The sequence below is a fragment of the Apiospora hydei genome (assembly GCF_038363865.1).
Source record: "Apiospora hydei strain CBS 114990 chromosome Unknown utg000004l_segment0_segment0, whole genome shotgun sequence".
NCBI lineage: Eukaryota > Fungi > Ascomycota > Sordariomycetes > Amphisphaeriales > Apiosporaceae > Apiospora > Apiospora hydei.
The window spans coordinates 4,350,861-4,372,127 of record NW_027117363.1 but is presented as its reverse complement, the minus strand read 5'-3'; the positions used below and the strand labels follow the sequence as shown (position 1 = coordinate 4,372,127).

At 53.6% G+C, this 21,267-nt stretch overlaps 8 protein-coding genes across 8 annotated transcripts; 4 read left to right on the top strand and 4 right to left on the bottom strand.

Moving 5' to 3' along the window:
* Positions 1-1,698: 1,698 nt before the first annotated feature.
* Positions 1,699-2,674, top strand: PG997_003903 (GPN-loop GTPase 3 like; the record flags this gene model as incomplete). Its single annotated transcript, XM_066808218.1, has 2 exons — positions 1,699-1,746; positions 1,811-2,674. 2 exons carry the CDS (start codon positions 1,699-1,701, stop codon positions 2,672-2,674), a joined length of 912 nt encoding a protein of 303 aa, XP_066671836.1.
* Positions 2,675-2,932: 258 nt separating this feature from the next.
* PG997_003902 (uncharacterized protein) lies at positions 2,933-3,585 on the bottom strand (the record flags this gene model as incomplete). Its single annotated transcript, XM_066808217.1, has 2 exons — positions 2,933-3,438; positions 3,546-3,585. The coding sequence occupies 2 exons, from the start codon at positions 3,583-3,585 to the stop codon at positions 2,933-2,935; spliced, it is 546 nt and encodes a 181-aa protein (XP_066671835.1).
* Positions 3,586-5,037: 1,452 nt separating this feature from the next.
* PG997_003901 (SET domain-containing protein 5) lies at positions 5,038-6,333 on the bottom strand (the record flags this gene model as incomplete). The annotated part of the gene is made up of 1 exon (XM_066808216.1): positions 5,038-6,333. One exon carries the CDS (start codon positions 6,331-6,333, stop codon positions 5,038-5,040), a length of 1,296 nt encoding a protein of 431 aa, XP_066671834.1.
* An 888-nt stretch (positions 6,334-7,221) lies between these two features.
* Positions 7,222-8,502, top strand: PG997_003900 (phosphatidylinositol-specific phospholipase C; the record flags this gene model as incomplete). Its single annotated transcript, XM_066808215.1, has 1 exon — positions 7,222-8,502. The coding sequence occupies one exon, from the start codon at positions 7,222-7,224 to the stop codon at positions 8,500-8,502; it is 1,281 nt and encodes a 426-aa protein (XP_066671833.1).
* A 682-nt stretch (positions 8,503-9,184) lies between these two features.
* On the bottom strand, positions 9,185-11,855 carry PG997_003899 (uncharacterized protein; the record flags this gene model as incomplete). The annotated part of the gene is made up of 3 exons (XM_066808214.1): positions 9,185-9,814; positions 9,862-11,441; positions 11,573-11,855. 3 exons carry the CDS (start codon positions 11,853-11,855, stop codon positions 9,185-9,187), a joined length of 2,493 nt encoding a protein of 830 aa, XP_066671832.1.
* A 1,710-nt stretch (positions 11,856-13,565) lies between these two features.
* Positions 13,566-14,101, top strand: PG997_003898 (uncharacterized protein; the record flags this gene model as incomplete). The annotated part of the gene is made up of 2 exons (XM_066808213.1): positions 13,566-13,571; positions 13,637-14,101. 2 exons carry the CDS (start codon positions 13,566-13,568, stop codon positions 14,099-14,101), a joined length of 471 nt encoding a protein of 156 aa, XP_066671831.1.
* A 970-nt stretch (positions 14,102-15,071) lies between these two features.
* PG997_003897 (Sister chromatid separation protein) lies at positions 15,072-17,285 on the top strand (the record flags this gene model as incomplete). Its single annotated transcript, XM_066808212.1, has 3 exons — positions 15,072-16,127; positions 16,157-16,578; positions 16,694-17,285. 3 exons carry the CDS (start codon positions 15,072-15,074, stop codon positions 17,283-17,285), a joined length of 2,070 nt encoding a protein of 689 aa, XP_066671830.1.
* Positions 17,286-18,945: 1,660 nt separating this feature from the next.
* PG997_003896 (uncharacterized protein) lies at positions 18,946-21,130 on the bottom strand (the record flags this gene model as incomplete). Its single annotated transcript, XM_066808211.1, is given in 3 exon segments — positions 18,946-19,155; positions 19,170-20,105; positions 20,117-21,130. 3 exon segments carry the CDS (start codon positions 21,128-21,130, stop codon positions 18,946-18,948), a joined length of 2,160 nt encoding a protein of 719 aa, XP_066671829.1.
* Positions 21,131-21,267: the final 137 nt, after the last annotated feature.

Here is a 21,267-nt window from a genome sequence, read left to right as displayed (position 1 = left end):
TACCTTCAGCAGACACACATGTAGCCAGGGCAAAGGGCCTCGTCTTGTGGGTAACCCCACGTACTGCCAAGGGACCCCTCATCGAGGACCCCCATCGAGTCACGAAATTTCGACAGGCACAATCGCACGTACAGCACGTGCGTCAAATGTTTTTCAAATGTTGCTTCCCATTCTTTCTCGAGTCCTTATGCGTATTCGCGCGAAGCCTTTAATGGATCCATGTGTGGGTACAGCTATCTACCTATTCGTATCAGTTTATATCAATACGTCCGAATGTCTTGCTTGTATCAATTGCATCCCTCTTACCTACCTTCCTATTAAGAGTGTTTGCACTTGAACCCCACCCTTTCTAGAAATTTTTATCTTTCGATTGCGCCATCACGGTGCTAAGATGTGCCTACATCAATCGATCAATTGATCAATTGATGTATGTACATCTGATGTATGTAGGTACATATTGATGTATGCAGGGCCTTCGCTGCTTTTGCGTCCAATCGGCCCATAAGCCGTTCCGGGTACCATCTGCACTTCTTACTTATTCATGGAAGGCCGCTGAGCGCATGTACACAACTAGGTCTATTGTTACAAACAGGAACAATGTTTTCGCTGGCAAGGAGAACCCGACCATAATCGAAGCACGAACTGGAATTCAAGACGCGTATGTGGTAAGTCTCACCTGGTGACATGTAAGACCTCAGGTACTGTATGTAGGTAGGTTACATGTAGGTTAGGTAGTGAGAAGGACTGTCCCTGCTAGCAATCAATGCGGCACCAATACATTCGACCCTCCAAAACGTGGCCCAGGGATTGGTTCTACGCTCGGCATCCAGCCATATTCTGGGTCCCTTTCGAAGAGAGACGGAGACGAGAATCGGCATTGGCAACCGTCTTAGGCCGGGATAACGGCAAACATTTGCCCGTCCATCCAACCTCCCTCTCGACTCTGAGGTACTACCGTACTACCGTATGTAGGTATGTAGGCAATTGAGTTGGAGTGCTTATCCTCTTAGACTTTACCCTTGCTGCTGTGTACACGGTTGCTTTCAAAAGATGACTGCAGATATCTGAATTGGGGGTCGGACGGAACCCGACAGTTCCCAGTCCGGGCGTACTTAAACCACCACACCCGTTCCTTTCTCTTCTGTGTTCAAATGACAGCTTGACATCGCCTTTGCGTATCTCAAGTCTAGGTAGATGTAGGATGTTTCAAGCCTTGCCTGAAAAGGGCAAAAAAAGAGGGGGGCGCTAGACACCTGTCAGTGAGGTACAGTTGTTCATCCATCTGCAATGGAACCGGGCAGTTACTGCATGTATCCCCGGACTTGAGACGCATTTGATATCCATACCTATCTGATAAGGATACTCAAAAAACTCCCCGACTCCGGCTGTTGATGCCTGTGCTTCGAAGGATCGGCGACCGTAAGCAGCCGTAAGCAGCCGTTGCTTCCGCGTTGACTGAGAGGGTGCCCGTCCAGCCAATCACACTGCAGATGCCCCTCCAATCCTGACCCCTCCAACTTTTTCGGAGCTCCAACCAAAACTCTTATCCATCCATACCGAAAAGTTGAGGAACCCGAGTCGCTGCTACCACATTGCAAGGCTGAGTACGTAGTTATATACTTACTGTTGGTTCTTTCTACTCTCTGGTTGATCGTACACACACTGAAGTATAAGAACTTATAATCACAACCGACCACAATGAGCAAGTTCGGCACCATGGTCATGGGCCCTGCCGGGGCGGGCAAGGTACGTTCGATATCAATATCAAAAAGTAGTCGCATCTTCCTTCTGACACATCTGCAACATCCAGTCCACGTTCTGCGCGGCCCTTATCACACATCTCAACCTCAACCGGCGGTCCTGCTTCTACGTCAACCTCGACCCGGCCGCCGACAGCTTCGAGCACACCCCCGACCTCGACATCAAGGACCTCATCTCGCTCGAGGATGTCATGGAGGAGATGGGCCTCGGCCCCAACGGCGGCCTGATCTATTGCTTCGAGTTCCTCATGGAGAATCTCGACTTCCTCACCGAGGCGCTCGACTCCCTGACCGAGGATTACATGATCATCTTTGACATGCCGGGCCAGATCGAGCTCTACACGCACGTGCCGATTCTTCCGGCTCTTGTGCGCTTCTTGACCAAACCCGGAAGCCTGGATATCCGGCTCTGCGCCGCGTACCTCCTTGAGGCGACGTTCGTGGTCGATCGCGCCAAGTTCTTCTCGGGCACCCTCAGTGCCATGTCGGCCATGATTATGATGGAAATCCCCCACATCAATATCCTATCGAAGATGGACCTGGTCAAGGACCAAGTACGCAGGAAAGATATGAAGCGTTTCATCACGCCGGATGCGACACTGCTCGAGGACGACCCGGCTGAGAAGGCCAGGCGGGTCGTTGACGGAGAGACACCGGAAGACGATGCCTTCGCGGACCCCAAGGATAGAGATGCCGTCATGCGCGGGGCATCCTTCCGGCGACTGAACCAGGCTGTTGCAGGCCTCATAGAGAACTTCAGCATGGTCAGCTATCTGAAGCTGGACGCCCAAGACGAGGATAGCGTCGGTTCCATCCTCAGCTATATTGATGACTGCATACAGTTCCACGAGGCCCAGGAGCCCAAGGAGGTCAAGGGCGGCGAGTTTGAGGATATGGAAGATATGGAGGAATAGGTGGTCACTGGTTATGATGGAGAGGACTTGGGCATCACATGTGATCTAGGGAATATGCATAGCGCCGGCGTACTGACGGGGTTGATACCATTTTGAGAGCTTTATAGCTTAATTCATTGCCAAAAAGAGAACGTAAGCATCGTAATTCGTCAGATCCTGTAACTGCAGTATAAACTAGCCTGGTAAGTATGCCAGATGTACGCGTGCGGCCGCCATCCCAATCCAATAGGCCACTGGCTGCTGTCATCCTTGCTCCCTCTATCTTCCTCCTCTTCTCGACATGCCAGCGGCGGCTCCCATGCCTCGCCCGTTCTTGGTTTGCGCGTCGTACCTCTCGTATTCGCTGAGCCAGAAGTTCTTGAGCAGGGTCGCGTAGCCGGCGATCTTGGAGACGAAGATGACAATGTCGCGGATGGCGGCCTCGGGGCCGCGCTGCCAGACGACGGCAAGGGCGCCGGCCAGGACGGCGTAGAAGATGAGCCGCATGGTCATGCGCGTCCAGAAGAGGACGACGCGCTGGACCCAGAAGAGGAACTGCAGGGCCGCGACGATGAAGACGAGGACGGCGCCGACGATGACGATGTCGGGCGAGTCGTTGAGCGCGGCCAGGGCCCGGTTCACCATGGGCTGCACTACGGGCACGGCCATCTGGAAGGCCTGCTGCGTGCGCTGCCACACCGACCGGCCGAAGATCTGGAAGGGGGTCTCCGGGTGGAGGACGTTGTCTTGGAGGAGCTGGATGGTGGACTCGGGTAGTCCGACGCCTGTTTTTTTAATGGGTTAGTACGATGGGGTTTGTTATCTTCGTGGTGTTTCCTTTGACGGCGGTGCCAATAGTGCTGGCAGGAGGCGTTTGTCTGTCGTAACTCACCTTCGAGAAGGTCCAAAACCCAATGATTTTCGTCCGCCATGATGACGGAGATGATCTCAGTTTTTTCGTTGGGGTTATTGTTGTTATGTGATGTATGTATTTCCCCGCGAATCGCTGCAGAGAGAGAGTTCCAGGATTCGGGTCGTTGGTAAGTAGGTAGTAGACTTTTGGTCGAAACCTGTTGCTCGGACCGCCTGCCGATAGCCTGATAGCAGGAATAGGAGAGGCTGTAGGCTGTAGCTCTGGCAAGGTTCGAGATGATGCAGTGCACTACTTAGGTAATGCAGGTGCTACTTGTTGTAAGGTAGTACAGATGCACGTATGCTCGACCGAGGGCGAGCAAGTCTTATCGGTTCTGGTGTGGTGTGTGGGGAAAGCGCGCTTGACGTAAGAATGTCTGGCTGACTGGCTGACTGACTGACAGCTGCGGCTGACGGGCTTTGATTGCTGGGGCGGGTTGTGTTCGGAGGTTGAGTCAAGCGAAATATATATATTTTTCACATTTATGTAAGTATGCATTGGAAGGGTTTCTCTACCCCCGTTCAGCAAAACACAAGTTCCAAAGCTGATGACTGGAGGGAGTCTGCCGACTTTTTTTTTCTTTCTTTCCTTTCTCAGGTGCCCAAAATTTCTCGACGTGTTGTTTACCAAAAAAAAACCCCGACTTTTCCGCTTTCCGCCCCGACTAGGCCAGCAAATAGGCGGTGGAGCGAGCGAGCGGGTGTGAGTGTAGCTCAGACTCTCAGAGAGCGCTGCAGCAGCGTTGCATGTGCCTTAGCCTGTTGGTAGGGGCCCCAGGGGCCTTAGCCTGGCCTAGGTTCTTGGGGGTTCAAAAGATCGGCTGAACCCCCTCGAATCAACCCTCTCCCCTCTGGCCGCTCTCAAACAAAAGAGTGCACAGCTTTGGGAGATCGCCTAGAAAACCCGATCGCAGAAAGAAAGAAAAAAAGTCATGGCAGGCTAGGCTAGGGGACCCGATGGGCAAGGGTGTTTGCGCTTGCTGCAGCGTCCCACTTGCTGGAACCAGCAGGTGGAACAGCAGATGAGGTGCTGATTGCTCCAATATCAGACCGCTACGGGGCCTGGACTCGCGGGGCTGCTGAGCTGGCAACCGGCGGCACCATTCCATTTTCATCCATTTTCACCATCATCGGCGCCAGTCAGGCACTCCTCGAACGAGGGCCAGCCCTCAGTTGCATATATATGACTCTGCGACTTGCGAAAATGGAAGCAGAGTCTTAAGACTCCCATGCATGCCATGTGTCTCTGCATGTCCGACTGCCTATACCAACACCGGTTGTAGTGCCTCTCGCAGTAGCAATCCTCCTATAGCTGATTAATACTAGTCCTTTGCTGGGATGGCCAGACTTTCTTCTCGGAGCATCCAACTATATGGCCACCAATAAATATCTTGACAAGTCAAATGAGGTACTCTTGGGGCGTGCCCAAACGAGTCTTACATGATGCACTACGAGGGGCTCAGAGTATGTATCTATTGCTGTCGGGTATTCCAACTCCAATGGCTCTTTGGATCAACGGCTACGATTCTCATGGCTTCCATATCTGCCGAATCATTTCCGTGTTCTAGCAAACCCTGCTCTAAAGACAGCTTTGCGTATTCCTTTGCCGTGGCTTCTACGCCAAAGGTATTGTAGTTCAGTGCCGCCAGTGTGTAGGCGTCAGCTATCTTGTGATACAGCCGCTCTTCCTTGTACAATGCAACGAGTCGGTCTATAGTCGACGTAGAAACGTTTGCATTCTTCAGGTCGGTCAGCTGGGTTTCCACCTGGTATATCGAGAAGAGCCTTGCATCGGATGCTTCTGCCTCAGCCTCGAGTAGACTACATTGAGAACATCCGCATGAGAAGCCCCACGAGGCGCGAGCTCTTGCCTGCCGAACAGACCGGGCACGAAAGGAGTCCAGGTACGATATGGTCAGCTCTTCACCTGGCTGTATATCCCTGACAGCATGGGTGTGATGCGTCAGGTTCTGGTCAATGTAATAGGCGAGGCTTTGTTCCCATGTTAGCTGAACTCGAGTGTTATTATCTCTTGGGGGCGGCTTCAACTGACCTGGGCCGACAATCATGGTTGAGACGTGACACTTCGGGAAAATTGCCAAAGTGTGGCCCCCTTGTAAGCCAAGGGAGACTTGAAAGGAGTTGGTGAACATGATGTCTGCTATGCGATGGCCGCCCAGTTCTCCAGCCTGCGCCAGGAACCGCTTGCGCCTTTCGCCTGGCAGCACCCTCGCTGCTTGATCTAGTAAAGCGTTCTGGCTGGCCAGCTCAAGTTCATCTACCAGGTCTTCATGGGCCACAACAGCAGGGCGGGCAGCCATGATCTTTTCGCCTCGACGTATCAATCTGTTAGCGACAAGGCCGATGCCTTTCCCCGGGACCACTACAGCCCGGAAATGCGAGATATCGTGAACCCCACCAGGAGATCGATCGGACATTTGGGCCACTCTGTGCCTGTTGGACAGCGTTGTCACGACAGATGCCCCTCCATCCCCGTACCCGTCATTGGACCAGACACAGAATCTGCCGAGACAAAAATGAGGCCCAACCCAGCCGTTTTCTGGAGGGGCTATCTGGTCAGAATCCAGTCGGGACTGCAAGGCAGCTGGGTTCTGCGGGTCAGATACAAGACAAGACATGGACAATGGCAGGTGGAAGGGGCCCCATGGGCAAGTATCCCCATTGTAATAAGGCCCGTCAGGAGACCGACGAGCTTGGGCGCATGGGAGAAGGCACGCAGGCAATAATAAGAACTGCGAGGACTTCATTTTGAGACTACCATGTAAAAGGTCTTCGTCACTTGTTGAGTCGCATACGCATTCAAACCACAATTGAATGAAACATTTTATTCAAAAAATTGAGGAGGACTAATACACTTGCTGAGCCTCATCATTAAAGCCTTCGTTGCTTGTCGGGCCACTGCCGCCTTGTGTTTCATCTGATGCTTCCCCAGACACGTATGGCGGCTTGAGCGACGTTGAGGTTCCTGGCCGCCTCAGGTGCGTTCTTCTTAAGACGCGAATCAACAGCGGGAGCAGGAACGTGACAGGAAGTAGGTAAAGAAGTACCTAAAGCAGAGACCTCGGATCGCGGGCAGAAGGTACGTTTCAGGCGCGAGCATGACGAGCTTGGATCACAAGTCCATGTTTCCACCGTGTAATCATTTAATCACCCGGACAATTTGCACCTCTTTACCTAGTAGTCTTATGAGCTCTCCCATACCTACTGTACCTATTTTCTTCACTTCCTTCAAATGCCCATGATCGCTACATACCTACAGTAAGCGCCAGGCAAACCCCAGATTGTTCGCCTGACGCTGATTCCCGAGATACATACGCACCTTATATAAATATCGATCCACGCTCTCCCGGGCCGTGTCAGCGCGTCCCAGCCAGCCTCAAGCCGACCTAATTGGGATCTTGAGATGCACTTAAGACGAACTCCACTCCCCCTTTTGGCCAATCACGACTCTCCACTACCGTCGCCAGCAACACTTGGACCCTTGGCGATTCAGCTAGCTGACGCGCCCATCTGCAAACACTGCCATGTCGGCAACCGTCTCGAAAAGCAACGGCAGAAGTAGGTTTGGCGGGAAACTCCTCTCGTTCCTGTGCCCCGACCAGTATGGGACCGTGTCGGACACTAGTAGTATCACCATGCCCGACCTCACCATTCGCAATCTTACCGCCACCGCGCTCGAGCTGAAACTCGTCGAGCGCTTCGACGGGAAGGCGACGTCGGGAGGAGAGCACAAGGTCAAGGGCAAAATCTCGGGCGTCTTCAAGGGCTCTAGCGTGGCCCAGCATGTTTGTATCAAGGGCGAATCGCGGGACAGCCGCGAGCTGTCCCTTCCCCTGGGCCGCTTTGAGACGCACGCCACCGATGTCCAGGCTCCGGAGCCGGGCCGGGAGGTCGTGCGCCTGACCTTTGAGTTCGACGGCCACAGATACCAGGTGGACGTGCCCGGCGAGTCGCGCCGGTCCCTGGTGATGAAGAAGCTGGACGACGGGCCCCACGAGTACACCGTCGTGTACGTGACGAACGGGTCCTGCGTGTCCATTTACAGCTCCACCCACCTGTCGAGCTGGATGAAGGAGCTGCGCGACGAGTGGCCGCTGACCGCCCTGTCGATTCCGGGGACGCACAACAGCCCGACGTCTCACGTGGCGCTCCCGTCGGTGCGGTGCCAGGCCGTGGGCATCCGCGAACAGCTGGACAACGGCGTGCGCTTCTTCGATGTGCGCGTGCAGGTCAACTCGGACGACAGAAAATCGGACCTGATCCTGGTGCACTCGGCGTTCCCCATCTCGCTGACGGGCACCAAGTACTTCCACGACCTGCTGGAGGACGTCTACAGCTTCCTGGACGCCAACCCGTCCGAGACGCTCATCATGAGCATCAAGCGCGAGGGTACCGGCAAGGGCACCGACCAGCAACTGTCAAAGCACCTGCACCAGCGCTACGCGGCCCCCGACAATGCCAAGTGGTGGACTGAGCCGCGGATCCCGCGCCTGGGTGAGGCACGCGGCCGCGTCGTGCTGTTCCGGCGCCACTTCAACGACGCGAGCCTCGACGCCGAACACGACGGCCGCGGCTACGGCCTGGACTGCGCGGACTGGCCCGACAACTGCGAGGACGCGACGACGGGCGGCCCGGGCATCGCGCGCGTCCAGGACTTCTACGAAATGGACGTCTCCCACAACATTGTCAAGAAGATCGAGCTGGCGCGCGCCCACCTCGAGCGTGCCGCCGAGCGCGTGTGCCCGGTCGACCCGGCGCCCGGTGACGAGAACAAGCCCTTCTTCGTCAACTTCCTGAGCGCCAGCAACTTCTTCAACGCCAACTGCTGGCCCGAGAAGATCGCCGCCAAGCTCAACCCGGCCACCATCGAGTACATGGCCCTCCCGCCACGGCGAGGCCGGCAAGGGCCCCAATGAGCTGCCGGTCGGCGACGGGTCCACGGGCATCGTGGTCACAGACTGGGTCGGGCTCGACGGCGACTGGGATCTTATCCGGTGTATCGTGGGTTGGAACGCGAGACTGCAGTTGAAAGAATAGCATCTTTACTGCCGGCGCTGTGGCCGTGCACTTTGGGTCGTAAAGACGGAGCAGTCAAGAGACGTGGGGAAGCCATCTGGCACATAATTCGAATTTCTTTAAGCCAAGGGGCCGGAGTACATTTGTTGGATAAACTTGACTAATCACAGGCCTTTCAAAACAGGCGTACTATAGAGACCACCATCCTATGTATATTACTTTGAAGGGAAACGGGGATTCAGGACACATAGACTAGTCAGACATTAATTCGTATGCACGCATATATAAGTATATACCCATCATAGACACAACACAAACAAGGAGCATTGAGGACAGCTGCCAATAGACGAGACTTGAAGGTATTATGATTTTGTTCCGCCTATATGTGGATGAGCTGTTGAGTGCCGCTGCGTCGTCAGGGCAGAAACCAGCCCGTTGCCAAGGTTATACAGCCAGTGGTACGTAGCAGTACACTATATAAACCAATGAACTCCGCTGCCCCTTTTTGTAGACTGAACCTCATGAGATCCTACTCCGGTCCGTCTACTAGAGGGACCTGCTGGATTCCAACATTCAAGAGATTTAGTCATCCTCGATATCATCATCACTCAAAACAAGTTTTTGTACTGTAGGTCCTGCCGAAGATCCGTCGCCCTTCTGACGGATAGCCAATCTCCTCTTGCGCGGCGACGATTCCTCCGTGGGTTTGTCCGTTGCCCACGTCTCCGTGTCGACAGGGTTTGCCTCGTCGACGTCGGCTGCCTCTTCATCCGGGGTTCCACTCGTGCCCGAAAAAGACACAACCTTTTCCAGCTCTCTCAGTCTTAGGTTGCTGAGAGACGTCCTCCGGCGCCGTGCAATATGGGCCATGTAAGGTAGTCGTTCTAGGAGAAGCTCTTTGCGCGCAGAACTCCCCAGGGACAGCAATGGCGCTGTTTGGTCTGGAGTGTGCTCGGTCGCATTCGCTTGGCCACTACTACCGCGCGACGCCTGTTTATTGACCCATTCCCCAGGGTTGGCGGACTTCGGTCTACGGAATGCTGACGCACCCGCTGTAATACCTTGCGTCGCGCTCTCTTCCCCTCTCAACAACTTGGTGGACCAAAGATCGACCATACTTTCGAGTTCTTCCTTCTCTCTCCAGAGCTTCAGGCTCGTCGGATAGAACATTTTGAAAGCCTCGCCCCCTTTCGACTGGAAGTAGTCCCAATTCTCTTCACGGGATTAGGGAGTGAAAAGAGCAAACCCCTGGTAGCCACCTGGAAGGTGATCTCCTCTTGCCGCAGAACGTGACTTGCCGAATCCCTTCCCGCAAATGCTCCAGAGCCGAATCCCCGTCCCCCGAAGAACATATCGTTAGTCGGGCATAGCAAATCGCTTTCTGACAAAAGTTCAATGCATTCGTTGATGTAGTCAACAGCAGAGAATTGATCACTTGGGCCAGTTGGTGCACATGACAGGACATAATTCTCGTGCAAAGCGGATATGAATGTGTGTGTGTCCGTACCAGTCTCATCTATGAGATGGTCGACCACGACTTCAGTGCGTTTTGGCCGGGCACTTGAAGCTAAGAAGTCTGGCAGCATCTCAGCTTGCCCTTCTGGAGTCTGAGATGGCATGGGTTTTTCGTCTCGTTTGTTGTACACAACTTTCCCGACGGCGTGGAATATTCCTAAACTTGACTCGCGCTGCGTGACTAGCTCGAGGCTTTCCTGTTCTCCTCTGGTGAGTGCGACATTGTCCTTCCCACTTCGTTTCGGTTTCGTGAACGTCACTCTTGACCCCCAGTCAGCGTCATCGTCGCCTTTGAGACATAAGAACTCTAGTGAGGAAACAGCACTCCTGATATCACCAATCTCGCCGAGACGCTTTAGCACTAAAGGCCCGGGGGTGCGCTTCCGGCCAGACTTGCGAGCCTCCTTTTTGACAATCAAATCTAGGGCACCCGCAAGAAGAGTTGGGGCTATTGCATTGAACTCTATGATGGCTGTACCTGGATGCCGGGTTATTTCAGGGCCCAACAAGCGGTGAGCTGTGAAGCTGTCGGCTGATGCCGACGTCGTCGTAAGAAGTGTTTCTGAGATCACCATAACAACAGGCGTAATAGGGGTTTTGGATGATGGTTGTCCAAACGCGGCCAGGGAGGGTGTGTTGGCCGCGAGGTATTGCAGTATAGTACCTCGGAAAGCCTGGAGAGCGGTTGAAGATTTTGTAAAAGTATTCGGAAACTCTTCGATGAGAATGAGTTTTCGTGCATTTTCATTTATCGTTGCAGTCGAGATGCTGGCCGTGGTTGGCACGTCTGAATCTGTATCCAATTGACCAAACTTGCCACTACGGCCCATGAATTCCTCGAACTGTGCAGAAGCCGACTGAAACCCGAGGCCCGACCCCGAAACTGTGGGATTCCTCCATTCAAGTAGCTCGCATTTCATATCCTTGGCGAGAAGACGCATGGTGGTTGTTTTCCCGGTCCCTGCTGCACCTTTCAAGATGAGCAGGCGCTGTCTCATCCTACCGGCAATGACATCCTCTAGCCATCTTCGCACGTCGGATACTTTCTTTTTATGGACCGCCAGCTCTTCTAGGCTGCATGGACCAAATCGTTCAGACCACGGCCGTTGGTCATTGGCAGATGGAACGGGTGTTGTCGGACGAGGCGGCCGGAGGAACTTCTGGCTTGCTGTGAGAACTGCTCCAGCGCCATGTCCAGTTTCGCCTTGCGTCCCATCTCGGAAGCGCTTGCGGGCATTTGCAGCCACTCGACTAGTTGTTGTCGCTGAGACCTCGCCGAGACCATCTTCATCGGATATCGGATCGCTCAATATATCGTCTAGCACTAAAGACAAAGGCGTGGTAGTTGCTCTTTCAGCTTGCCGAGAAAACAGGGACTTCAGATCAGCAGTCTTTCCTTTCCCTCCGCTTTCTCGATGGCCGCAGTTCTGTTCCTGGTTTTCCTAGGACTGGCACTCGAGCTGGGTCTGTCGTTTCTCCTTGACAGAGCATTTCCGGACTGCAATGGCTTCGTTGGCGGCTGCCTTCGATCGTTTGCCTGCGAGGGGCGCAAAGTTCGCTTGGCAACAGGACTCGGAGACGGCGATTGTGCACGCGACGTGTTTGCTGTTGACTTTTGATTTTGATCTGGAGAGGAAAACAAATAATTGGCCAAGGTGTTGGTCTGGGGCTTGTCGTCGTCTTCATCGTCGGAGGCATGGACGACATTGCGTTTGCGACGCTTCGTAGGCGGAGCCATGACGAAGGTACCGAAGCAGCGGGAACGTCATCGGCTGCGATAGAGCTCAGTCATGAACGGGACTCAAGAAACGAGCATGCGAAGAGCATGGATTTGGAAAAGTTCGCAAGTGCCGAGTGCGTAGGCATGCATTATTTCAAAAGTCGAATGCCAATGGGTGCCTGTTACATCGGTAGGGAAAAAGAAAACAAAGTACCTAACCCAGGCAGTTGATGTTGACCTGATTGATCACGGCGCATTGGACGCCCTCTCAAGGCGAGAGGATGGACGGATAATCCACTTTCTGACCCGCGTCGCGCTCTCTGCAAAGTACATAATCCGCGCTATCACCTGACTCAATCAACTGTAGCCTGTAGGCCTTGCCACCCCATATCCTCCGGCAGATTTTATGTCAGACTCGGTACTAATTGGTGCGCGTCATTGATACATGCCTCGATTTAATCATTTCTTTTTGACCCATTCCTCCATACATGCACGAAGTCCTGCGTATCCACCACCCCGTAGCCGTATTGCTTTTTCTTTTCTTTTTTTTCTTTTTTTTTGCCGTCTTCTTGGGCAAGAGTGGTGTAACGTACTTTGGTACGATACGAATCTTGGCCAGATCCATGTTTTCACGCTTTACAGACAAGGTTACAATATAGGCCCGCTAACTTGGTCTCCGAATAGGTAGGTAAGCTCCGTGGTATAGGGGGTGGCTGGCTGGCACTACCGACACCACTGTAGTCCGCTGATATGCTTACCTTATGTGAGCATGGTCTATTCAAGAGTTGATTCAGTCTATTCCTCTAGGGTCGGGCGTTCACAGCATACCTTGGAGTGATGTTAAGGGGCTAGGTAGAGTTCCCATTCGGTCTTTCGAACTGCATAGCTGCCTCTTATGTTGACGAACACGCGAAACTTGCACCCGTGCTATTGGCATTGGCTAAACCAAAAACAAAACCATGAAATCATATATCACTTGTCCCTGTTCTATAACGAGGAGCAGCCTGCACATCCATCCATCCATCCATCCATCCATCCATCCATCCATACCTACTTACATATGTAGCCGTTTCCAATGGTATATTCCACATTGAGCGAAGACTAGCGGAACGTGGATGGACTTGCCGTCTACCCCAGCGCCACTCGCATCCAGACCAACGCCACCACACCAGGGTGTCGTGGTTCGCATTCTCTATAGATTAAAAGGTTCGATATTGCAGAATGGCGAGTAGTTCCTACGATCACTAGCCTCGGATCAAAACTTGACATCCGGGTAGTGTCTGTTCCACGGAATGCTCTTGACTCCGAGATAGGGCTACCACTTACACCACAGCACCAACGTCATCAAGCCTTATACTAGCTGCTCAATCAGCCCTCGGCATGTCATCAGCAGCCGGTTATTGAACTTTGCGATGCATTGCCGTGGCAGTAAGGCTGAGTGGTGCCCGGGGAGTGACGAGTGGCTGGGCGGCAAGAAGCAATATGATCGTGAAGGCTTACCCCTATTTGCATCCAGCATGGAATCGGATACAGATGCTGCGAAGAGACAAGAGATATAAGTACCCCATGAAATCTCCCAAAGATGCTGAACAATCCTCACCATCCACACTCTCATCATAACAACCATTGCAACAACAACAACAACAACATCATCATCACCATCACTACTTCTCCATCACCTATAAAAACCCAACACCTTTTCGAGCTTCGAAACCCCGATACTTCACAATGCAGGTGAGTTTGTCCAAGATATCATGGCAGCGTATGAGACAGCAACTGAACTAGCTCCCCAAACACAGCAAGTCGCCAAGATCGCTCTGTCTTTCCTCGCCGTTGCTGGCGCTGATGCCGCAGCCATCGAGCGCTCGGCAGGCAGCACTGCGACGCTGACACCTTACCTCGCACCGCTGTGCAAGACTGCGGACCCGGTCTTTTCGAACTTGTGCACCTTCAGCCCGGTGACCCTCAGCCAGGGCGGCGAATGCCAAAACATCCCCAATACGTGCAACATCCATTACCCAGCCTCCTTCACGGCATCTCTGAACCAGAACAATGGCGGCGGTTGCCAGGTGGTCGTCTATTCGGAATCGGGATGCACCGGAAGCCCGATCAGCAGCGGAGGCCTTTCAACCGACCAGACCGGTTGCGTCGAGTCTACTTACCCCGGAAAACTGGTATCGGGCGGAGGTCTTGGTGTCCTGAATGGAGGCAACATTCTGCCCTTTGGGTTCAAGAGTGCGAACCTGGTCTGCGGCGGCCAGTAGCTTGTGGTTGCTGAACAGGGAGCAACATGGCATGAGCCATGAGGGACTGGAAGTTGGTCGGCGGCAGGTTCCAGGCAAAACGCCCAGCCTGATGAACCTACCTGCAGTTCATATCTTGATAAATGCATATACCTAATGTGGGTGGGAGGCTCTTCAGCTTTTGCAGCTCAAAACTATAGTTTGATATGGGGCAGACGTGTCCCAGGGATACAGAATCCCACATACCACTCCTTACATACTTGATCAATGAAAAGTACTTTGTGTTTTATTTTTAACCAATACTTCTTTGCCGCCTTGATGATGATGATAGGAGTCAGTCATTGGTGCATTTGCCACAGCACAGCCACAGATGCAAGTCACTCTGTCAGTTCATGCACCACCTCTTTTCTGCCTAGTCCGGGATTTGCAGGGTCTAATAAGTGGAACTGTTGATTGTTCAACAGGTACCTAGCCCACTAGCCTGAGACGGCAAGCACAGTGGTACTGTAGAGCTGCCTGGGAAAGCTGCCTGGGCTCGTTGGCTTCCACTGTTGCCACAGAGACAGAGACAGGTGGTCGCAAAAAGTCCACTTTGCTTGTTCAACATCTCATTTCCAGCAAATGAAAAATCTCCCCGCCATTTAACACCTTGCAAAAGTTTAGCATCGCGAGACCTGCCGTCTTTCACTCTGCTTGCCTCAGCAGTTGGTCCTTTTGATCCCGATAGCCGAGAGTTGGAGGTCTTAGTTGTGCCTTCTCGTCCATGCCAGACGTCATTTCTGCGTATCTCACACTGGAAGCACTGGCACTCTCTCTAAGCGAGCGCGGCACTGCAGACAAAGATAACTTGCACCTGCCCCAGGCATCTGGTGAAGCCCGCCAACAAGACTTGTCTTGGCTTCCTTGAAAGTTTTCTTTCAATATCCACCCACTTATTCTCTTGCCTTTCCTTTGATTTCTCACCTCACTTCACCGAGCTACGTCGCGCAACATGTCGGACATGGAGGAATATCTACAGCCTGGCTTCGACGCCAGGTCGTTGACCATGCCGCGACTTCGGTCGGTTCTTGTCGCCCACAACGTCAGCTATCCTGCCACCGCCAAGAAGGCTCAGCTCGTTGAGATATTCAACGAAAACATCGTGCCACAGGCCAAGAAGATCCTGGATCGCCATGCGAAGGCTAAGAGATCTAGCAAAGGTATCGTCGACGCTGAACGTGGTCAGAGCATAGATCCCTTCGCCGAGCAGGAGGACTTGGCGCCACCCCCATCCGTCCGAACAACACGTCGCTCTCAGTCGCCCAGGAAGGCATCAATGCGCATCAAATCCGAAGAGCCCGACCATCCCATCATGCCACCCGCCCGGAGTCCTTCCAAACGCCAGCCGCGAGCCTCCAGCCGTCAACTACAACCATCCGACACCGACACCGGTCATGATACAGATACCGCTCGGAGGTCGCGAAGCCCGCGCAAGAAGCTGGAGGCTATACCGCAACTCAAAACCGAGCAGTCCGAAGAGTTCTTCCGGCGTACATCGGGCATGTTCACTTCGGACAACCCATTCCAGAGCGGCAGCTCCCCACCTGCCGAGGTGTCTAGTAGCCGACGCAGGACGGCTGGCTATGAGACTTCGCGACCAACAAGCAGTTCATCAACGCGCAGACGGACCCATGAGCCTGCCTACACCATGGACGCGTATGATGCGACGTTGCAACCTCGGACCCCAGTTGGTCGCATGGTCCGTAGCGAAACTCCCGAGATGACACCGGAACCCATGATGGAGGTGGGAGAAGAATTTACTGTCGAGGAGCAGCTTGAACTGGCAGCCGAAGAAGCGGTTACCGGCCAGGCGGCTATGATCCCGAGGCAGACCCGGCCCCCTTCTAAAGCCAACTGGGGCACCTCGTTGACGGTCATGGCAGTGACTGCTCTGAGCGTTCTCGCTGGATGGTACCGACAGGAAAAGATCGCTATTGGGTACTGTGGTGTCGGCCGGCCGGTAGGGTCTGTTCCCACTGAGATATCGGTTCCTGAATGGGCGCATTCTGTTCTCCCCCAGAGATCGAGGTACCACAGTACGTCTTGGAGACGTTGGAACCTGTGTGCGAACCCTGCCCTGCCCATGCGTACTGCACTGGTGACTTCACTGTGCAATGCGAACCGGACTATATCCTCAAGTCCCACCCCCTATCACTTGGTGGCTTCGTCCCTCTCCCGCCCTCGTGTGAGCCCGACGGTGAGAAGGCGCGCCGTGTTAAGGCAGTGGCGGATAAGGCAGTCGAAGAGCTGCGCGAACGCACAGCCAGATTCGAGTGCGGTGAGCTCGTCAATGAGGAAGGCGGCAAACTTGACTCACCCGTTATAGAGGAGCAGGAACTTAAAGAGGCCATCAACCAGAAGAGGAGTAAGAAATTGAACAACAGGGAGTTTGAAGATCTTTGGGGTAGTGCACTTGGCGAGGTCAAGGGTCGCGAAGAGGTTGAGGTCCAGGTCGAGGAGTAAGTCTTTCTCTCCCTTTTCGCTCCCGGTTTTCTCTATCCGTACCGCGGATCTTCTAACCAACTCATATTCTGACAAATTGGTAACTAACCAGACCACAACGTACCACAATAGAGTACGAGATTCCCGAGGTGTTCCAAACACCTACCTATCGTCCACCAGTCTCGCTCGAGTTCCCATCCGCTGCGCCGTCAAGCGATCCATCCGACTCGGACTGGCGCGATATCGTCTCCAGATTAGTGTTCTGATTTCGTTCGTGATCACCGTTATTTACGGCCGTAGACGGTACCTTTCGAACAAGAAGGCTGCTGCTCAGGTTCCAGCACTTGTGGACCTCGTACTGGAGCGACTAGCGAGCCAGAAGCAGCTCGGAGACGACATTGACGATCCATGGTTGTTCCTACCTAACCTCCGGGACGACGTGCTGAGAAGTATTCACAAACTGAGCCAGCGAGAGAAGATTTGGCAGAGAGTTCGTGCAGTTGTGGAGCAGAACAGTAATGTGAGGACAAGCCAACGGGAAGGCCGCAGCGGCGAAGTTGGCAGAGCATGGGAGTGGATAGGCCCGACGGCTGGAGATAGTGGACGACGACGCAGAAGTGGACGGGTGTCTTTCGGCCCTGATGTGAAGTCCGAAACCGACTCGTCGCCGGCGGAGAAGTCGTATTTGCACCAGAAGTGGGAAGAGGGACGTCCCATCTATTAGGACAGCAACGAGAGATGTAATGAGATGTGAAGATATGGCAGACGAGGTCGGCGGCGTCGGTAGGCGTTCCGGTTCACTGGTTTGCTGGAGGCGATTTACGACGACACACTTCCAACGTCGCGCGAACCCTGGTGTTTCGCTTGGGCGGCGCGGAGGAAGTACTATACCTTATTTCGTTTGTAATGACCGGTATGTCGTTTCGACAGAAGAAAGATTGTTACGAATTATTCTTCCTACTCTTCTACTGGAAACATGGAGATTCATTATATCCTTTGGGGAATCTATCTTACGGACTTGGTTTCACTGTCCTTTTCGAGTTGATGATGCCTGGTAGCAAATGACCCGGTTGCGTTGGGAGTCCCCCAGATAATGATGGCAGTGATATGGTGGGTGGCTTTGATCCGACATTATTGTTTCGCTCAGAGCTTGCCAGGCTTATTCGGCATGCTGCTATTTCTTACAAGATGGAAAGGCAGACGACATAATTCATAGCACAATAGACAGGCTTTAGTTTAGACCTACGAAATTATTGTACAAGTGTCATATTCCCAGAACTGAAGCAGAGGTCATGGACGGGTGTCACGGAGCAGATAGTATAAATACCTTCCCTGTTCACCAAAGCCTGGGGAGTAGACTGCTTCCGGCCGTCCATCTGTCCATCCAGTCAGCGAATCGGAAAACAATGATAAACCAAGCCACACTCCTCAAGTATTGCGTAGCTAGACGATTTATATTATGTGGTTTATATATTTCCTATTTCGAGCGCTTCACTCCCCCGTCTTCTGGACGGAGAGCGAGTAGAGTAGTACACACTTCAACTTTACACACCAACACGCTAATATGAATTTCAGGACGTCGAACCATCCTCTCCCTTTTCCGCTTCCGCCCGTCTCCGTCTCCGTCCCCGTCCCGTCGACTCTTCCTCCTGCGTGTCTTCTTCATGGGTATCATGTGTGATGTGTGCATATCCAGAGAACGCGTGTAGGTCCGGTAGAACCATTCAATCATATGGCCAGGATATTCGCAGATTTGCGCGTCTAGACCAACATAGGTGTAGGAAAATGGTAGTAGAAAAATAGATACATGAAAATTACATCATTGCGCCGGCTATACCCGAAACGATGACTTTCTTTTTACTTCTCCGTTCGCGAACTGGCGTAGGAACGCATTCTGGTGTGCGTGCAGACAGAGTCATGGACTCTCGGCTGAGTGGTTGTGGTAATCTAATATGACAAGAAGGTGACGACAGTAGTGGCAAAAGGTGATGACGACGACGACGACGACGATATGTATGCGCGACACCCCGGCGCTGCTGTGCCTGAAGAGGAGAAGCGTAAATGTGGCCATACGCAGATAGTTCATCTAGCGGTCATGCAGCAAGCGTCCATTCTTCCTTCATGGCTTGAAACATCGAAGCGCCGGCCAGCCCGCCCACTAGGGGCCCAAGGGGATATGCGTCTAGTAAAAATGATTGACCGTTGAAATGCCGCTCCAAGAGGGAGGGGGGTATAAACGATGGACGTGAAAAGTATATATGTAACAATCAAAGTGTCGTGACAGTGTCGTGAAGTATATGTGCAGCATTGAATTCAACCAGTCGAAGAATGAGAACAGCCGAGGCGGCACGCTGGATGGTCCAGCAGCAACCAACCCTCTGTTCTTACAGCCTGTTGTTATTGTCGCCACCGAGGTTCAGCCAGCTCATATCAGAAGTAGCTGCCGTGGGTAACTGAGGCTGGTTCGAGATGCCAGTGGGAGGACGGCTTTGTCCCGGCGGGCCCAGGTGCGTGTTGGTATATACGCTCGCTGTGTAGGCGCTGCTGGGAGCTCGGTCCTGCCCCCAAGGCTTCTTGGCCGTCGTTGGATCCCACTGCTCGTGAACACTTGGGGGATGCCGCTCGAATACCCGGACGAGGAGGTGCTGGAGAGCGGTCGCTCGATTTGGCCCGACATGCCCTCCGATATCTGGCTATTGATATGCGATACTGTCGGGCTGCCGGTATGGACGCGACTGAAAGACGGGCGGCCCTCGACTTGCAACGGCGGCACGGTAGCCGAGTCCTGGGTCATCCGGTGCTGCGCGTTTGAATAGTGTGAGCTGTCCGATGCCTGGGTTTCCCGGCGGCTTCCCGGGCCCCACCCTAGGATATTCAAGGTGCTTCCACCAGACCAGTACCGATTCCATCCGGAGCTCCTTCTCGTTTCTCCGTCTCTGTTCACTGCGGGGCCGTTCCTAGGTTTGGGATCCTCGACTTCAGCAGCGAAGGATACGCCCTTTTCGTCTCTTGACTCGTAGATGGGCGAGGAGCTCGGTTGGGGCACTGGTCGTCCGATGGTGCTCTTGAACTGTTTGGCCAGTATGCTGCTGACCGAGCTGCGCTTAGAGACTCCACTGTTCACGCTGTTCTGGCGCTCGACGGCCGACGGCTTCTGTATTTTACCCATTAGGATTGCCATCGACGAGAAAGACCCTGCTGACTCCTGCTGGCCATGGCCTCGGTAGTATCCGCCAGTTGCCTTCGCCGTGTTGGGCAAGTAATCTTGTTTCTCCTGAACACCGCTGGCTCGTCGGCTATGGCCTTGTTCGATGTAGTTCTGACGTTGCTTCTTGCGTCGCAACCAGAACAACAAGGCAATGAGCATGATAGCGATACCAAAGATGACACCAAGTGATATGCCGAGTATCTGGCCGGTCTCCATCTTCTTGGGGGCTGAAGCAGCCGCAGGGGTGCGGCGGCGGCGGAGGTCTCGGCCGGCCCCGGAATGGCCAACGGGGACGGGGCAGAGGACGGGACATCGGTCGGATCGGATGTACCGGAGCTGGTAGGTACCGAGGCGATATCGAAGTCCTCAGTCCCGACCAGTTTGGCAGTGGCATTTTGCCAGCAGTTTTCTCGGGCATTGAACATGCAGAAGGCATCATTGTCGTTCCCTCCCGACATTACAACCAGGCCGTCTGGACTCGAGGCCAGCGAGTATTGATCCCTCACAGTCGTCGGTGCCAGGGTTGAGTTATATGCCGGCCAGTTACTGGCTGTCAAGTCTCTCTGTCCCAAAGGTCGGCTTGCGCTCTTTGCCTTCCGGATGGGTCTCGTCTTAACTACTGGTCCTGCGGCGTCCATCAATACCAGCCTTTGCACCTCGTTCGGCGACTTGCTCATATCGAAGGTGTAGAGGTGCTTGCTTCCATCATCGGCTGTCAGCAGCGATGCCTTTACCTGTGCCGTACCCTTCGTGATAGGCTCGGCGAGAGTGCTGTTGGAGTCTGTCCAGCCCGCCTTGGCGTCAAATAGCATCACCTTGGTATTCTTTGCGTCTCCACCAACCATGACGGCTTGTGCCTCGGACCACTGCAAGAGTATAGGAGCGATCGCCGGCGGGGCAATTGACTGGTAGGCCAGAACAGTGTAAGGCTCCGAAGCGGCGACGGTAAAAGTCTGGGACGATAAGTGTTGCGAGCCATCCTGTGCTCCGGCATATACCAGTATCGAGTCGGAAGCATTGAGATAGACAGCGCTGTGCCACAGTCGACTTTGGGTTACCGAAACCGTGGGGTTGATCGACTCCCACTTGCCCGTCGAATACGTGAACTTCTGGATGCCTTTGTAATCGGGATCCGTCGACGTTCCTCCCACAATGTACAGGCCTGCCTTCGAGGCGTCCTTTGGCGTCGAGCCCACGCAGACACCGCCTTCCACCGCCTTCCCATTCGATAACTGCTTCCATTCCTCCTTCTCTTCCAATTTCAGCGACTGGAACCCTTGCGATGAATATTCGTACAATGTGTTGTCGTGGATGACCGAGCAAGCGCCCGTGAGGGACACTGCTGGTTTAGGGAGTGGCATCTTTGCTGACCCCGAATCAATGGCGCCGACGACGGGATGATGCGATGTGTCAAAAGCACCAACAAAAAGAGGAAACCCAAGTTTCGAGCTGCCTGTGATCACTATATCATTGTTGGTGAGAATGAAGAAAGTCGGGG